This window comes from Giraffa tippelskirchi, chromosome 8 (genome assembly GCF_054371585.1).
Source record: "Giraffa tippelskirchi isolate mGirTip1 chromosome 8, T2T-mGirTip1v1.2.pri, whole genome shotgun sequence".
In the NCBI taxonomy this organism is placed as follows: domain Eukaryota; kingdom Metazoa; phylum Chordata; class Mammalia; order Artiodactyla; family Giraffidae; genus Giraffa; species Giraffa tippelskirchi.
In genome coordinates, this window is record NC_137282.1 from 17846523 (window position 1) to 17862797 (window position 16275).

General features: G+C 41.8%; 1 protein-coding gene across 6 annotated transcripts in view; it reads left to right on the top strand.

Moving 5' to 3' along the window:
* GSR (glutathione-disulfide reductase) overlaps positions 1–16275 on the top strand; it is a 60444-nt gene that overhangs the window by 32715 nt on the left and 11454 nt on the right. For all 6 annotated transcript variants that reach the window (XM_081523520.1, XM_081523517.1, XM_081523516.1 and 3 more), the window contains 5 exons: positions 1009–1097; positions 2636–2705; positions 5654–5801; positions 9004–9058; positions 14707–14806. In XM_081523520.1, coding sequence (XP_081379646.1) covers positions 1009–1097; positions 2636–2705; positions 5654–5801; positions 9004–9058; positions 14707–14806 — 462 coding nt within the window. The remainder of the gene's footprint in view (positions 1–1008; positions 1098–2635; positions 2706–5653; positions 5802–9003; positions 9059–14706; positions 14807–16275) is intronic.

A 16275-nucleotide genomic window follows, 5' to 3' on the forward strand; every position in this document is an offset into this window, starting at 1 on the left:
TTTTCCAGGGAGACTAGAACAGTTTTTCTCCTGGAAAGATGTGTCAAGACTGTTGGTTTTGTTTGTTTGTTTGTTTTATCTTGATGTTGATAGTTTTTGTTTTTCAGCAGAAATCTATTGCCCTGTAAATTATCCATGTTAAAACCATGTGTCATGTGACTTGGGGTATCTCCTGACCATTCTAAAATTGAATTTCTCAAGTTGCTTGAATAATGTTTCTGAGGATAGTATTTGGATGCCACGGTGGGAAGCAGTTGATGGAACTGCTCCTCAGTTAAAGAGTCCAGCAGAGTCATCAGTTTATTCTTTTTGAGGCACACAGGGAGAAAAGCATAAAGAAGGTATCAAAGGCTTGTTAAAAGTGGAGTCTCGGGCATGTCTGACCAATAAAATGGCAGTTTGCCATCTAGACTTCTGGATGCCAGTTTTAATTCAGTTATCATGACAGTCAATTGGTATAAAAAGCTTTTACAGATTATAGGCTACATCCCAGTCAAATCTTGTGAGTTCCAGGTGTCTGATTACATATATCCTTACAAAGACATGTTTGTAGTTACCGAATATATAGTAGGAGTCTGGTCTTGTAAAATTTCCAGTGCTCAATTTTATCTCACCGTTTCCTTCTAAATCACTTTAAAGTTATAGATGCAAAAGCTTAAAGAAATCTGAAACGTAAAACGAATGTAAGCAGTAGTAAACAGAACTGTGAGGCATATACGATTCTGCTTTTATAGAGCTTGTAAACTAGGGAATGAATTCAAGAGCAGAAGTCATTTCCCCCAACATTTCAGAAGCCTCACTAGAAAATCTATCTGGTCATATTTCTGAACTTCTCTTTAAAAATGTTTAGTTTTATTTGTAATTTATTTATTTGTTTATTTAACTTATGGTTGATTTGTAATTTAAATATCAGTATTTTTATCTATTATTACATAGTTACCTTTCTATAGGAAAAAATTTCTCTTTTCTCTCAAGACTCATGCACCACTTTTTTTTTTTTTGATATAGGTAATGTGGAACACTGCTGTCCACTCTGAATTCATGCATGACCACGTTGATTATGGCTTTCAGAGTTGTGAAAGTAAATTCAATTGGCGGTAAGTATAAATGCTAAGATGGTTCTGTTTATAAGTGCAAATTTTTTCTTTCATAATGAAGTGAACCATGAACTTTTGGGGGCATATTATTTATTATGGTAAACAGTATATAACAAATGCTTGGAGGTGATGGATATGTTTATGGCATTGACTGCAGTGATAATTTCAGACATGTGTACTTATCTCGAAACTCATCGAGTTGTATACATTAAATATGTACAGCTTTTTGTATCTCAATCATACCTTGATAGAGTGGTTTTAAAATACATATACAACTTACAAGGTCCGTGTTAGCTATTTTAAAGTTGTTGATTCAGTGGCATTCATTAGCTATATTCATAGTGTTGCGCAGCCATCACTAACGTCCATTTCCAGAACTTTTCCAGCCTCCCAAGCAGAAACAGTGTACCTGTTAAACAGTCTTCCCTCCCACACGCAAACCCCTGGTATCTCTACTCTATCTTCTGCCTCTATGAATTTGCCTATTCTAGGTACCTTACACAATATCTGTCCTTTTGTGCCTGGCTTATTTTACTTAGCCTAACATTTTTAGAGTTCATCCATGCTGTGGCATGTGTCAGAATTTCATTCCTTGTAAGGCTGAGGGATAGTTCCTAATGTTTATATACTGTGTTGTATTTATCCATCCTTCAATGGACTCCTGGGTTTTTTCCATCTTTTGTCTGTTGTGAATAATGACGTTATGAACATCGGTCTGCAAGTCCTGTTTTCAGTTCTTTTGGGTCTACACCTAGAAGTAAAATCGCCAAGTCTTGTGACAGTTTATATTTTAACTTTTTTGGGGAGCTTTTATACCTTTTATTTAATTTTTATAGAAGTATAGTTGGCATACAATATTATATAAGTTTCAGATGTAGATCATAGTGATTCACAGCTTTTAAAGGTTATAATACATTTGTAGTTATTATAAATCATTGGCTGTATTCCCTGTGCTGTCCAATGTATCTTTGTAGCTTATTTTATACATAATAATTTGAACCTCTTAATCCCTCATGTTTAACTTTTAAAGGAACTGCCATAAACTCTTTTTTGGTCTCTTTTTGGCTGCGTCTTGCAGCATGCAGGATCTTAGTTCTCCAAGGGATTGACGCATGCCCTCTGCAGTGGAAATGGGGAGTCCTAACCTCTGTACTGCCAGAGAATTCCCTCATATAAATGTCTTTGAAGCCATACATTTAAAAAGTTAGCTTATTTATTCATTTATTGAGAAAATAATGAGTGGCCACGACATACTAGACTTTGTGCCAAAGCAGCACTCCTTGCTTTTTGTGCAGAAAGAGATTTATGAATGGTTTGGGTTAACTGAACGTTTTCCCTAGAGTAGATTAAGGTTTCTCTGCGTGCATACGGAAAGCAGACAGACACAGGGGAAGGGGCACCTGCCTTTAGAGACACTCACCCCCAGGGCTCTCGTGGACAATCTGAGTCTCTGCTCTGGGGTGTTCGGGGTCAGAGGCCCTAGTTACCACTGAGCAAGGAGACTCTGGATCCTCAGTACTGACTCTAGTTCATTGCAGGATTATAAAGGAAAAGCGGGATGCCTACGTGAGCCGCCTGAACACCATCTATCAAAATAATCTAACCAAGGTGAGTGTGTCGGGCTTTGAACTTTGAGAAGGAGCTGTTCTCTGCTGGAGAACTGAATCTGGCCAGACTGAAACACAGCCTTTACATTTATCTCTTTTCTTTCTTTGTGATTAATGGTTTTGATGTTGATCTGTCAGAGCATAAGTTGGACTCGGTAGATCAATCTTGTTTCTATTTCTGTGGCAAGATGGTGGTATGTGCCAGGTCTCACCGAATACCTGCCTGCACCTGTCTGACCCACCACTCAGTTCCAGAAACCAAGCACCAAAGAGCCTGATTTATGTAACAGTGTGCCAGTTTGTGGATTAAATTCAGGACCATTATCTGGCTGGAACGCTGCCACTGCTGACCTGCTTGGAACACCCTCGTCCTTGGCTGGATCCACTCAGCACATGCTGTGGTTCAGAAGGACATTTTTGTCAACGTAGTTCGGTCAACAAAATTAGGCAGACGTAAACTGGGCTCTAGATGTGCTCATTGCTACTACAGTGCTGTTGGTTTTAGGCCCTCTTGGCCAATGAAGAAAGGAAATACATGTGTTTATATTTATCTCTGTATATATTAATAAACATATCTATGAAGAGTCTAAAAGGAAAAAAGAAAATTAGGCAGAGGCATGTTTGCTTTCAGCACACTGTGCTGTTCTCTGCTATCCTGAGGCCTTTCCCGCTTTGTCTTTTACCGCCTGAGCCACCAGGGAAACCCCGCCTTTGTGCGTTCTGTCACACCTCTTCCACTGTACTGTTCCGGAGACATCGATGAACTGAGCACCATGAACCATCCAACTCTCCTTCTTATTATTTATTTATTTATTCTAAATTAATTTATTTTGGGCCACACGACTTGCGGGATCCTAGTTCCCCGACCGGGGATTGAACCCACACCCTCAGGCATTGAAACCTCAGAGTCCTAACCACTGAACCAGCAGGGAATTCCCAATTCTCTTGACAGCGTGACTCTCACCATCCTTCGCTGGTCTTCGTGGTCGCACTCTGCAGCTTCTAAGACGTCAGCATAGCTTAGGTTGTGTTAGATCACTATACTTGGGGTTATATTTGGGCCACTGTAATCTCCTTAGCAGCACGTTTATAAACCACTTTTAGGGTGAGTTACTTCTCTAGATGGCTAAACCTTATATATTTTTATATTACTTCTTATCATTCATTAGGTTTATTTTTGAGAAGGTGATATTTTCTGACCTTAAGCCCAGTTCAAGGGGAACATATTTGGTCTTCAGATCCCTGTGCACTGAGTTCACGGGATATTAAGGCTGCTAGATATGAATGTGAGATGCCATTTGCTATACTAAGACACCCAAGTTAAAAAAAATTTTTTTAATGGAACTTGTTTAAAATACTTTTGCAAAAGAGAATGGAAAATTACTCAGGAAATAACATTTTTTAATACTCACAAATCTTGGTGTGTAGCAGAATTTCCATGACCTCATATGGGAAAGGAACCATGGGTCATCCAGAAATTGAGAATAGGAAACTTTGTGTTAAATATCCTAGGAAATGAAAATTAAAATTTCATCAGTTTCTTTCCTAAATAATTACCTATATTTATTGCCACTCGACTCACTCCCTTTTTTGTCTAACACCGCATAGGAAATCATTACCTCATGAAGAAAGGTGTTTTGGGAGCCTTGTGGCTTTTGGCATCAGTCTTGTTTCACCTTGATTAAGCAGGGCATCTGCAGAACAGGCCTGGAGGGCTGATTAGAAAGGAGGAAATAGCTCAATTTAGAACCAGGTGTGCTCTAAACTTAAAACGTCCTGTTCTGTGATCGTGCTTACAGGATTCCAGTGTCCTTGTGGGTTGCCTGCATTTTTTGCCCATGCATGTATCACGCTGGCAGAAACTTGCTGGCAGTTCAGACTCAGTCCTAGGAATGGAGGCTGCCAGTGAGAGCAAATCAAATCTGAGTTCTCAACACCTTCTGGGTAAAACTTCACAGTCACGTAATTCTGATGTTCTTCCCCTCTTCGTTTGAGAAAAGAGAAGGATGGCATTTCCCCTGCTTGGCCAGAGTATTTCCTTTTGCCTCAGCTCCCTGCACCTTTATTCTTTTTGTTTTTCTCAGGCTTCTTTCCTCCAGACACATCATTCTTCAGTGTGTTTTCATTCCAAGTGAGGAATTCCAAGGTGAATTCCTTCACCTCTTGGGAACAAGCATGTAATCTTCTTCCTCATGGGATGAAGAGGACATATATATTTATGCACATATATATTTATGCACATATATATAATTATGCACATATATTTTTTTAGTTTCTGGGTTTTCACCCAAGATTCCGTCTTTATTTCTTCTTACTGTATACTTCAGCAGCAATGGCAACCCCCAACCTAACTATCAGTCAACAGGTAGAAGTTCTGCAGAAACTCGGACATCAGAGAGTTGTCTCGGCATCAGCAAAGCCATAAATCAAAATCCTCAGTAGAGACTGGAAAAAATCTGAAATTGCTGCAAGTTTTGTTTTGCTTTTGTTTTTTGGGGTGTTTTTTTTTTTGGCTCTGCCGTGCAGCTTAAGGAATCTCAGTTCCCCGACCAGGGATCAAATCCTGGCTCTGGCTGTGAAAACATCGAGTCCTAACCACTGGATCACTGGGGAATTCCCTTGTTTTATTTTTTTAGTCTTTTTATTTTTTCTCTTTTTAAAAAAAAAGTTTATTTAAGTATAGTTGATTTACAATGCTCTGTTAATTTCTGCTATAATGCAAAGTAACTCAGTTATACATATATTTTTTTTTCATATTATTTTCCATTGCAGTTTATCACAGGATATTGAATATAGCTCCCTGTGCTATACAGTAGGACCTTGTTGTTTTATCCATCCAAAATATAATAGTTTGCATCTGCTAACCCCAAACACCCAATACTTCCCTCCCCCACACCCTTGTTTTTCGGTCCTACAAACAGGCTAACGTTACCGTGTTTCCTTCTCCAGTCCCACATAGACATCATCCGTGGCCACGCAGCATTCACGTGCGATCCCCAGCCCACAGTGGAGGTCAACGGGAAAAAATACACTGCTCCTCACATCCTGATCGCCACAGGCGGCGTGCCCTCGGTTCCTCAGGAGAGCCAGATCCCCGGTGAGTCTTCCAAAGGCATCTACTTGTTAATAACAGTCAGACAGCACTTACCATTGTTTCCCACCATACACGCCACACCAGGGCACCTGCCTCTTGCCAGTTCTTTGTCTTGGACACATGAGAGGTTCTCTGCAGAACCTGAATGTAACTGGCATAAGTGGTGCCTAAGTGACAGGGCAGGGCTTCCCCGGTGGCTCAGATGGTAAAGAATCTACCTGCTATGAGGGAGACTTGGGTTCGATCCCTGTGTTGGGAAGATCCACTGGAGAAGGGAATGGCTTGCCCACTCATTTTCTTGTCTGGAAAGTTCCATGGACAGAGGCTCAGTGCATGGGGTCACAGAGAGTTGGACACAACTGAGCGACTAACACTTTGACTTTTCAGTGACAGGGCAAAGAAAGATATATTTCATCCAGCTCCAGGCTACAGGTCACACAGGAGGAAACATCAGCAAGTGCCCCATCCTTCCCCTCTCGGCACAGTGGAGGCTGTGTCCAGCCTCAGTTTGTTGTGAGATATTTACTGTTTTGTTTAAAGGAGAGAAATCTTGTATAGATGTAACTTCATCAGCTAATTAAGCCTTCTTATAGGCATATTTTTCTCTCATGTAAAGAATTAGAAATTATAGCAGTAAGGAATCTCTGATAGTCATCTGCCTTTGCTTTGTATACACAGAGATGAATCATAAGGTACTGCTTTGTTCTCTCATAGGAAATACTGTCTGTATCTTTTTCCCCAACTGGTTATAAGCTCTTTGTATTTAATAGATGATGATTGTGGTTTATACAACTTTTATATTCTCCATGGATTAGCTTTTTTTTTTTTTTGGCCATGCCATGTAGCACATGGGATCTTAGTTCCCTGACTAGGGATAGAACCCAGGTCCCCTGCATTGGGTGCACAGTCTTAACCACTGGACCACCAGGGAAGTCTCTCCATGGATTGGCTTCTGAAGACCCACAACCAACCTGAACTGATATGGAAAATTTTGAGTTTCTATGCATGTAGGTATTTCTTTCTCTCTTGAGAGGGAATCCGTAAAATTTCATGAGCTTTTAAAAGGGATTCGTGGCCCAAAAGCTAAAGAACAACTAGTGTAAAAAAAAAAAAGTTGAAGATACTGTTGTCAAATAGCTTAAAATTTAGTTGGTGAGATGGGATATAAACATCCTGTTAGGGAACAACTTTCAAAATGGATTGTTTAGAGAAAGAAAGCAATGTGCAGAACAATGTGTATAATATGCTACAGTTTGTGTCTTTTTAAAAAGGCAGGGAGACTGCAGATGCACTGGGGTCTCAAAGGGCACACAAAATCCTATAATGCCCACTCCCCCCTAGGAGAGGACCGGAGCTCTGGGTGGGAAAGCGACCTGCTTTTCACACAGTGGTCTGTGGTGCTTTTTGAGTTTTTTAAAATATACATTTGTTAAAAATGTAATAAAAATAAATGCAGAGAAATGTAAATATTCCAAGGTGATTGCCAGACAGTGAGCATTGGGTCGCTCAAAGGTGGGATGGATTACTATGAGCTAGCTAGCATGGACCAAAAAGACTTCCTGGGAGAAGGGCTTACAGATTTGAGTATTATGTGCTGAAGAAAAAAAAGGCCAGAAGAACCAGTGGGTGATAAATAGGTCTTTAAGGGACATTCAGTCAATTCAACCAGTTTTCTAGCAGTGAAATCTGGAAGCAAATACATTGAACTGGGACTTCCCTGGTGATCCAGTAAGACTCTGCCCTCCCAACGCAGGGGGCTCAGGTTCGATCCCTGGTCAGGGAACTCTGATCCCATATGCCACATGGTACAGCAAAAAAGCCCCCCAAAATACATTGAACTGAAACTGGAAGAAGCTTAGGGCCAAATTGTGAAGACTTATAAAGTCAGATTAAGGAGTCTCTGTCATTCATGAAAACCAAGTATTAATAGCTTATAAATGGGGTAGTGACAAGATCTAAGTGGTAATTTTAGAAACCTAATCTGACAGTGACTTACAGAGGAGGAAGTCCAGTTAGAAAGTTCTTACAGTAGAATGTGCAGGAAATGATAATAGGTTCTGAACTACAGTGTTAGTGTCTGAAATGTGGTGGAAGAACTCAGTTCAGCTCTGCAGACAGTTACTGAGCCACTGCTCTATGCCTGGAGAAGAGGGCAGACAGGAAACACAGAAGGAAAAGTCAGCTCCTGACTTTTTCCTGAAATCATTGATTCCAAGACACATTTTTTTTTTTTTAAATATTCAACACCTCTGAAAATCAAGATGTGTCCTTAACCACTGTGCATTAAATTTGGCAAAATGCAGTATTTTTAATAACTGATGAGATAGTTGTTGAAAGAAGGAATCACAGATTGAGAACTCAAGACTTTGGATTATTTATTTTCTTAAATTATTTTTGGCTGTGCTGAGTCTTCGTTGCTGTTGGGGAGAGCGGGGGCTACTCTCTACTTGTGGTACGAGGGCTTCTCATTGCGGTGGCTTTTCTTGTTGCAGAGCACGGGCTCTAGGGCACATGCGCTCAGTAGTTTTAGCTCCTGGGCTCTAGAGCACAGGCTCAATCAATAGTTGTGGTGCACGGGCTTAGTTGTTGTGGGGCGTGTGAGAATCTTCAGGATCAGGGATCAAACCCATTGTCTTCTGCATTGGCAGGTGGATTCTTTACCACTGAGCCACCAGGGAAGCTCGAGACTTTGGATTATTGATGGAAGGTGGTCTTTTTAACTGAAGTGGTAAATGAGAAAGGGATATAGTTTGGGAGATATGATAAAACTAAGGTTCAATTTGGAAAATACCAAATTTGAAGCAGAGTAGAATCTCATAGCCGGACAGTCAGAAATATGGAACTGGAGCCTGGGGAGAAGGTCAAAACTGAAACTATGCATTTGGAAGTCTCCCCCTAATGAAGGGAGAGTTGGTTAAAACCTTTGAAGGAAAAAAGGTAGAAGAGAACCAAGATAGTGAGCCATTTGGGGGTGGACCTGAGATCTTAATTTCTCAAAGAAATTTAATAGTTATTTCATCATCACAGCAGAGGAAATTAAAATGTTGACTTTGGGGAGATTTGATTGGAAGCTTCCAAGTGGAGACTCTAACAAGACTCATCAAAACAGTGATGAGCTGAGAAGGTGTTTGGTTCATGCATAGAATATGATTGTTTACAAGAGAAATCTCCATTGGTGTGACCTATATTGCCTTTCCTTACATAGGTGCCAGCCTAGGAATAACCAGTGATGGGTTTTTTCAGCTGGAAGAGTTGCCTCGGTAAGATGCTTTCCTCCGTGACCTCCATGTTCATTCTTCCTCAGTCTCCTAACATTTCTTCTTCTTCCTCTTCCCAGATGTTATGTGTAGGCATTTCCTGGATTCTCTTCTCCCACCTCTTTTCTTTTGATGACCCTGGGTCTCTCATCCATGAGCGCCCCTCAGTAAACGACTCAAATCTTTTCATGCTTTCAGTCCGAGGCTGTGGTAAGATGTTTAGGGCCCGACTCAAATGCAGGGGGGTTTTGAAAATAAGCGCTGAAATCCTAAAACTGTCTTCTCTCTTCAGCATGACAGAGCATCTGTTGATAATGTGTCTAAAGTGACTCATTCAGGTTTTCAGAGCAGCTGGTGCAGAGGCCTCTGGATAAATGACGCCTCCGTCAGTCCCACAAAAATAGGTTTCCTGAAAGTGTCATTTATACGTGTTTGTCCAAATAACCTTTGTAAACCTCTGCTACCAGTTTTGATACACACAGAGAAAAAAGATAACAAGGAAGATGATTTCTCTCTCTTTTTTTTTTGGCTGCACCACGCAGCACATGGGGTCCTAGTTCCCCAACCAGGGATCGAACCCACAGGCCCTGCAGTGGAAGCATGGAATTCCAGCTATTGGACCACCAGGGAAGTCCCTATTGAAGAAACTGCCAGTTGCAGGCTTCCTAGATGAGAAGGGTGCTCCCCTCACTCATGCTAAGTGTTAGGCCACCTGGGAACAGGAGGAGGGGCCCTGTTAGCCCAGAGACCGGCCTTTATCTCCTGTGAGTAGTGCTCACTCACTTCCAGAGTCGTCATTGCTCAACTCCGCTGCTCCCTCGGCGAGCGCTGCCAGTCCACTGTAAGGTCTTAATCCCCAGCTTTTACATAAAGGCCTTCCTGGCAGGTGACTCATAATCCCTGCTCGCTCCTTTACCTTGATTCACCTGGAGCCACAGACTGTTCATAAGGGACAAGAGGGCCTCTTGGCATTTTCGTGGCTGCCGTGAAAATGTCCCATTACAATATTCAGACCAGGTCATCTTCTGACTTTGAGAAGAGCAAGCAGGTTGTTTAGGTTTGCTGGGACGTGGCAGCGTGTGAAGAGAGCAGCCTTTCTTTCTTCATGATCTTGTTAGTTTTAGGGATGAAGGATATGAGACGTGAGAATATGTGCAGAAATGTGGTTGTGACTCATCATGTTTAAATGATATAATTCAGTCTAGACTCAGGCTTCATTCTAGATATCTGTATATTACATATTTTTAAGCCATTTATGAAACTTGCGTAGGTTGCAATGCATGTTTCAGAAGTGAATATATGTGCGTTATAAATAAGATTCTGGAACACGGGAAAATGACAATTGGTATATGATTTTTGTCTTTTTTTAAGACTCCTTTATCATTGTTATGTTGGTAAGTAAGTAAATAATCAAAGAAGGAACAAATTCTGTAGGTGAGGTTAACACATGCTCCAGGCTGTATGATCCAGCTTTTGCTCTCATTGGGCTTATGGTTGGGGGAGAGGCTGGAGCACAGACCCTGTGGAATTACTGTGAGACAGGGAGTTCCGAGGGCTGTAATGAGGGAAAGAGAAGAGCTCTGGGAACGCAGCAGTATATAAGACTGTTTGCACATGGTGGAGGCCTCCCAAGAGTGGCAGCCAAAGTGTCTGTGTCCCCAGGGTGAGCTGTGGCCACCCCCCTCCTCCCCTGGAGACTCTCCAAGACCTGCAGGCATTTAGGGTAAGAAGGAGAATGTGGAGGTTGTTCTTGGTTCACAGTTTTTACCTAACTTACCCAGTTTTTCATCTACTGAAGACTGATGTTTTAAATCAAGACTCCACAAGCCCAGATGTCCGCTCCCCAGCCTGAGCTTCAGCTTGTTAAGAGCATGCCACTGTGTCTTCATTCCTCTGGCAGTCTTTGTATCACAGCGTGGAGCCTGGGAATGAAGCCAGCATGAAGTGCAAAGCTGAGCGTCTCTAAGGGACCACAGCATCTGAGCACCTAGATGTAGCCATACCTGAACCAGAACTTCTTGGTTACATGAATCAATAAATTCATTTTTATGTTCTAAACCAAAGCAAATGAAAAGATTGTTTCCAGTGGTTACTTTAGTGGTAAGAAGTGGACAAGACGCGCCTGTGGGAGCTGAGGGGGGATCACTGAGCTCCTTGAAGATTTTTCGTCTCCTCTCTGAAGAAGCCAAGTCATTTCTCACCTGTTTCTCGTAGATCCTTTCTGCTGAGAATACATCTCCGAATCAGAAGCATTTCCTGTGCCTTCTCCCATTCAGGAACCGAGTGTCGTTCTCTGTGCTTTAGCGGGCCCGTGGGCATGTTTCCCCTCAGGAATTCCTCAAGTGCAGGGATTGCCACCCATGGCGTCAGCGCAACACTTAACAAAAGTAGGACTTAAATAAGAAATGTTTGGGCAAGAGAGAGAAGATGGAGAGAGAAAAGGAGGGAATCAGGAGCGAAGACCCAAAGGAATGAGTCAGCATATAAAAGGAAAAGGGATGGGAGAGAGGGAAGAAGAGCTACTTCCTAGTTTCCGAATTAGACGTTTCTTTTGTTGTACGCTGGGTTGTATAAGAGAGTTCTTACCTCTGATAATACCACAGCGGGGAGAGCTCCCTGCCCCGCAGTGTCCACAGGAGCCGTGCTCCAGCCTCCTCCCAGCCATGCAGGTTCATACCACATCCTGCATCCAGACCGAAGCCCTCTAAAGGCTGGGACTCACAGCATGGATAACCTGCCTGTGGTGGTGGTGGTGGTGGTTTAATCGCTAAGTTGTGTCCGACTCTTGTGACCCCATGGACAGAGGAGCCTGGCGGGCTACAGTCCATGGGATTATCTAGGCAAGAATACTGGAGTGGGTTGCCATTTCCTTCTCCAGGGGATCTTCCCAACCCAGGAATTGAACCCAGGTCTCCTGCATTGTAGGTGGATTCTTTACCAACTGAGCTACAAGGCAGGCCCACCTTACCTGTAGAAGACAGCAAAGAAAGGTTTCCTTTCTCCTCCCCGATTGCTTACTTCTTACCCAAGCATTGTACTAGTAGTACGACTGTGTTTGAAGCTTAAGAGAATTCCACCCCAAAGGGGGCTGAGGGGGCCCTTTTTCTGTAGGCTCCAGTGGGGAAGTAAGCACTAGGGGCTGGGGTTAGCTTCCCCGTTGTGGACTCAGACCTTCATCCAAACATTTATCTAGTGTTTAAGTTGCTTTCTCAGACCAGAATTTATTCAGAACATCTAGTTTCATTGCAGATCTATCCTACGAGTTAAAATGGCTTGCTTAAATTGGCCTTTCATCATCTTGGAAAGACTGATAGAATTTAACAGTAATCAAGGAGAAATACCGAGCCAGAGGGGAATAATGTGGTGAGAACTGTGCCAATTTTAGTTTTAGGTGTGAAGGTCATTGCATAAGGCATCATCTCTAGCTTCAAAGGCTTTTTATTTCCTCTCTGAAGGAAAGAAGCTAAGGAATTTTTTAAACACCTAAAAACATTTCCCTTCTATGGAAGGATGTTTTCTGCTTAAAATGACTATGTTATCCTGAATTGGACAGAAGAAGGAGATGAGTGGAAAGACAGATGAAATCTGAAAAAAAAAGTTTGGAGTTTGGTCAACAGTAATGTACCAGAATCAGTTTTGACAGTTGGACCATGGTTTGTTGCTGTTCAGTCACTCAGTCGTGTCTGACTCTTTGCAACCCCATGAACTGCGGCACACCAGGCTTCCCTTTCCTTCACTATCTCCCTAAGTTTGCTCAAACTAATGTCCGTTGAGTCAGCTGTCCAAACATCTCATCCTCTGTCCCCCCCTTCTCCTTTTGCCCTAAGTCTTTCCCAGCATCAGGGTCTCTTACAGTGAGTTAACTCTTTGTATCAGGTGGCCAAAGTATTGGAGCTTCAGCATCTTTCCTTCCAATGAATATTCAGGACTGATTTCCTTTAAGATGGACTGGTTGGATTTCCTTGCAGTCCAAGGGACTCTCAAGAGTCTTCTCCAGCACCACAGTTCAAAAGCATCAATTCTTTGGCACTCAGCCTTCTTTATAGTCCAACTTTCACATCTGTACATAACTACTGGAAAAACTATAGCTTTGACTAGATGGACCTTTGTCAGCGAAGTGATGTGTCTACTTTTAATATGCTGTCTAGGTTGGTCATAGCTTTTCTTCCAGGGAGTAGGCGTCTTTTAATTTCATGGCTGCAGTCACCATCTGCAGTGATTTAGGAGCCTAAGAAAAGAAAGTCTGTCACTGTTTCCCCATCTATTTTCCATGAAGTGATGGGACTGGATGCCATGATCTTAGTTTTCTGAATGTTAAGTTTTAAACCAGCTTTTTCACTCTCCTCTTTGACCTTTATCAAGAGGCTCTTCAGTTCCTTTTCACTTTCTGCCATAAGGGTGGTGTCATCTGCATATCTGAGGTTATTGGTATTTCTCCCAGCAATCTTGATTCCAGCTTGTGCTTCATCCAGCCTTGCATTCCGCATGATGTACTCTGCATATAAGTTAAATAAGCATGGTGACAATATGCAGCCTTGATGTACTCCTTTCCTAATTTTGAACCAGTCTGTTGTTCCATGTCTGCTTGCAACTGTTGCTCCTTGACCTGCATACCGGTTTCTCAGGAGGCAGGTCAGGTGGTCTGGTATTCCCATCTCTTTAAGAATTTTCCATAGTTTGTTGTGATCCACACAGTCAAAGGCTTTAGTGTAGTCATTGAAGCAGAAGTAGATGTTTCTCTGGAATTCCCTTGCTTTTTCTATGATCCAGCATATGGTGGCAATTTCATCTGTGATTCCTCTGCCTTTTCTAAATGCAGCTTGTACATTTGAAAATTCTCGGTTCACATACTGTTGAAGCCTAGCTTGAAAGATTTTGAGAATTACCTTGCTAGCATGTGAAATGAGTGCAATTATGCGGTAGTTAGAACATTCTTTGGCATTGCCCTTCTTTGGTATTGGAATGAAAAGTGACCTTTTCCAGTCTTGTGGAAACCATGGTTTGTAAGATGTTAACTTTTTTTTTTTTAAAGTAGAGTTGATTTACGATGTGTTAATTTCTGCTGTACAGCAAAGTGACCCATTATACAATATGCACATTCTTTTTGGTGTTGATTTTCTTTATGACTTATCCCAGGACATTGAATATGGTTCCATGTGCTACACTGTAGGACCATGTCCATCCACTCTACATCTGCCAACCCCAAACTCCCAGTCCATCCTTTCTTCATCACCCCCTCCCACAGCCATAAGTCTGTCCTCTGTGAGTCTGCTTTGTTGATAAGTTCACATGTGTCATATTTTAGATTTCACATGTAAGTGATGTCATAATGGTATTTGTTTTTCTCTTTCTGACTTATTTCATTTAGTATGATAACCTCTAGTTGCATCCATGTTGCTACAGAAGGCATCATTTCATTCTTTTTATGGCTGAGTAGTCTATAGTATATGTGTACCACATTTTCTTTACCCATTCATCTGTCGATGAACATTTAGGTTGTTTCCATGTCTTGCCTATTCTGAATAGTGCTGCTATGAATATAAGATGTTGTCGTTAGGAAAACCTGGGCAGGGATATAATTAGCTTTTCTGTAAATATACATTTATTCTAAAGTGAGCTTATTTACCGATCTTAACCCTCTGCTCTTGTAGCCGCAGTGTCATTGTGGGTGCGGGTTACATCGCTGTGGAGATAGCTGGCATCCTGTCTGCCCTTGGTTCTAAGACATCAATAATGATACGGCATGATAAGGTAAAATCTGTTCTTGCTGTTAATCTTTTAAAAATTTTACGGGGAGGACTTCCCTAGCAGTTCAGTGGTTAAGAATTTGCCTGCCAATGCAGGGGACTGGGTTTTGATCCCTGGTCTGGGAAGATTCCACATGCCTTGGGTCAGCTAAGCCTGTGCTCCACAACTAGAGAGTAGGCCCAGCTCGCCACAACTAGAGAAAGCCCGTGTGCAACAATGGAACCCAGCGCAGCCAGAAAAATGAAAAATAAATACGGGGAGCATCTCCTCTTACGCTGGCAATAAATACAGGGTGCAAAATGTGTACTCTGTTCCTTGTGGAGAGCTGCATGGAAGGCAGAGTTAGGACCAGTGTTCCTCCCAGCCACTAGCTGCTAGTTGAAAACAGTGAGCATGCTGGCTGGTGTTTCTGTCACGAAGTAGTGGGTAATATCCGATGCGCCAATAAGGCATACAGGCTTAAACATAAATATTAGTTAAATGGAGCAGACTGCCAGGTTAATTTTTTATTCTGAAAATCAATTTCATATGGTCAGGTAGATTATTAACATTCAGTCAAAATTTAGTACATTCTTTGCATTAAAAGGAAACGTCAAAGATACTTGATTACCTTTGTTCATCGCAGTATTATTCACGAGAGCTAAGAAGTAGAAGCAGCCCAAGTGTCTGATAACACATGAATAGATAAACAAAGATGTCGTATATCCACACAAAATGGAATATTATTCAGCTTTTAAAAGGAAGGACATTCTGACATATGCTACAACATGACGAAGCTTGAGGACATTATGGTAAATGGAATACGCCAATCACAGAAAGATAAATATTGTATGATTCCACTAATGTGTGGTGTCTAGAGTACCTATGCTCAGAGAAACAGAAAATGGAATGGCGTTGCCAGAAACTGGGGGAAGGGAAATGGGGAGTTGTTTAATGGGTACAGAGTCTCCGTTGTTTTTTTTAATTGAAGTATAGATGATTTACAGTATCATGTTAGTTTCAAGTGTTCAGCAATGATTCAGTTCTACATACATATATATTCTTCAAATTTTCTTCCCTTATAGGTTATTACACAATATTGTGTGTAGTTCCCTGTGTTATACAGTACGTCTTTGTGGGTTATCTGTTTTGCATAAAGTAGTGTGCATATGATAATCCCGACCTAATTTATCCCTCCCCCACCCCCAGAGTCTCAGTTTTGCAAGGGGGAAATTTCTGATTGCACAACAATGTGAATATACGTAACACCATCAAACTGTGTCCTTAGAAATGGTTAGATGAGTAAATTTGATGTTCTGTGTTTTTCACCACTGGGACTTCCCTGGTGGTCCAGTGTCTAAGACGATGCGCTCCCAGTGCGGGGGGGAGGGGCCAGGGTTCAGTCCCTGGTCAGGGAGCTGGATCCCACATGCTGCAGCTCAGTTCACATGGCACAACGAAAGATGCAGAAGAGCCAAATAAATATTTAAGAA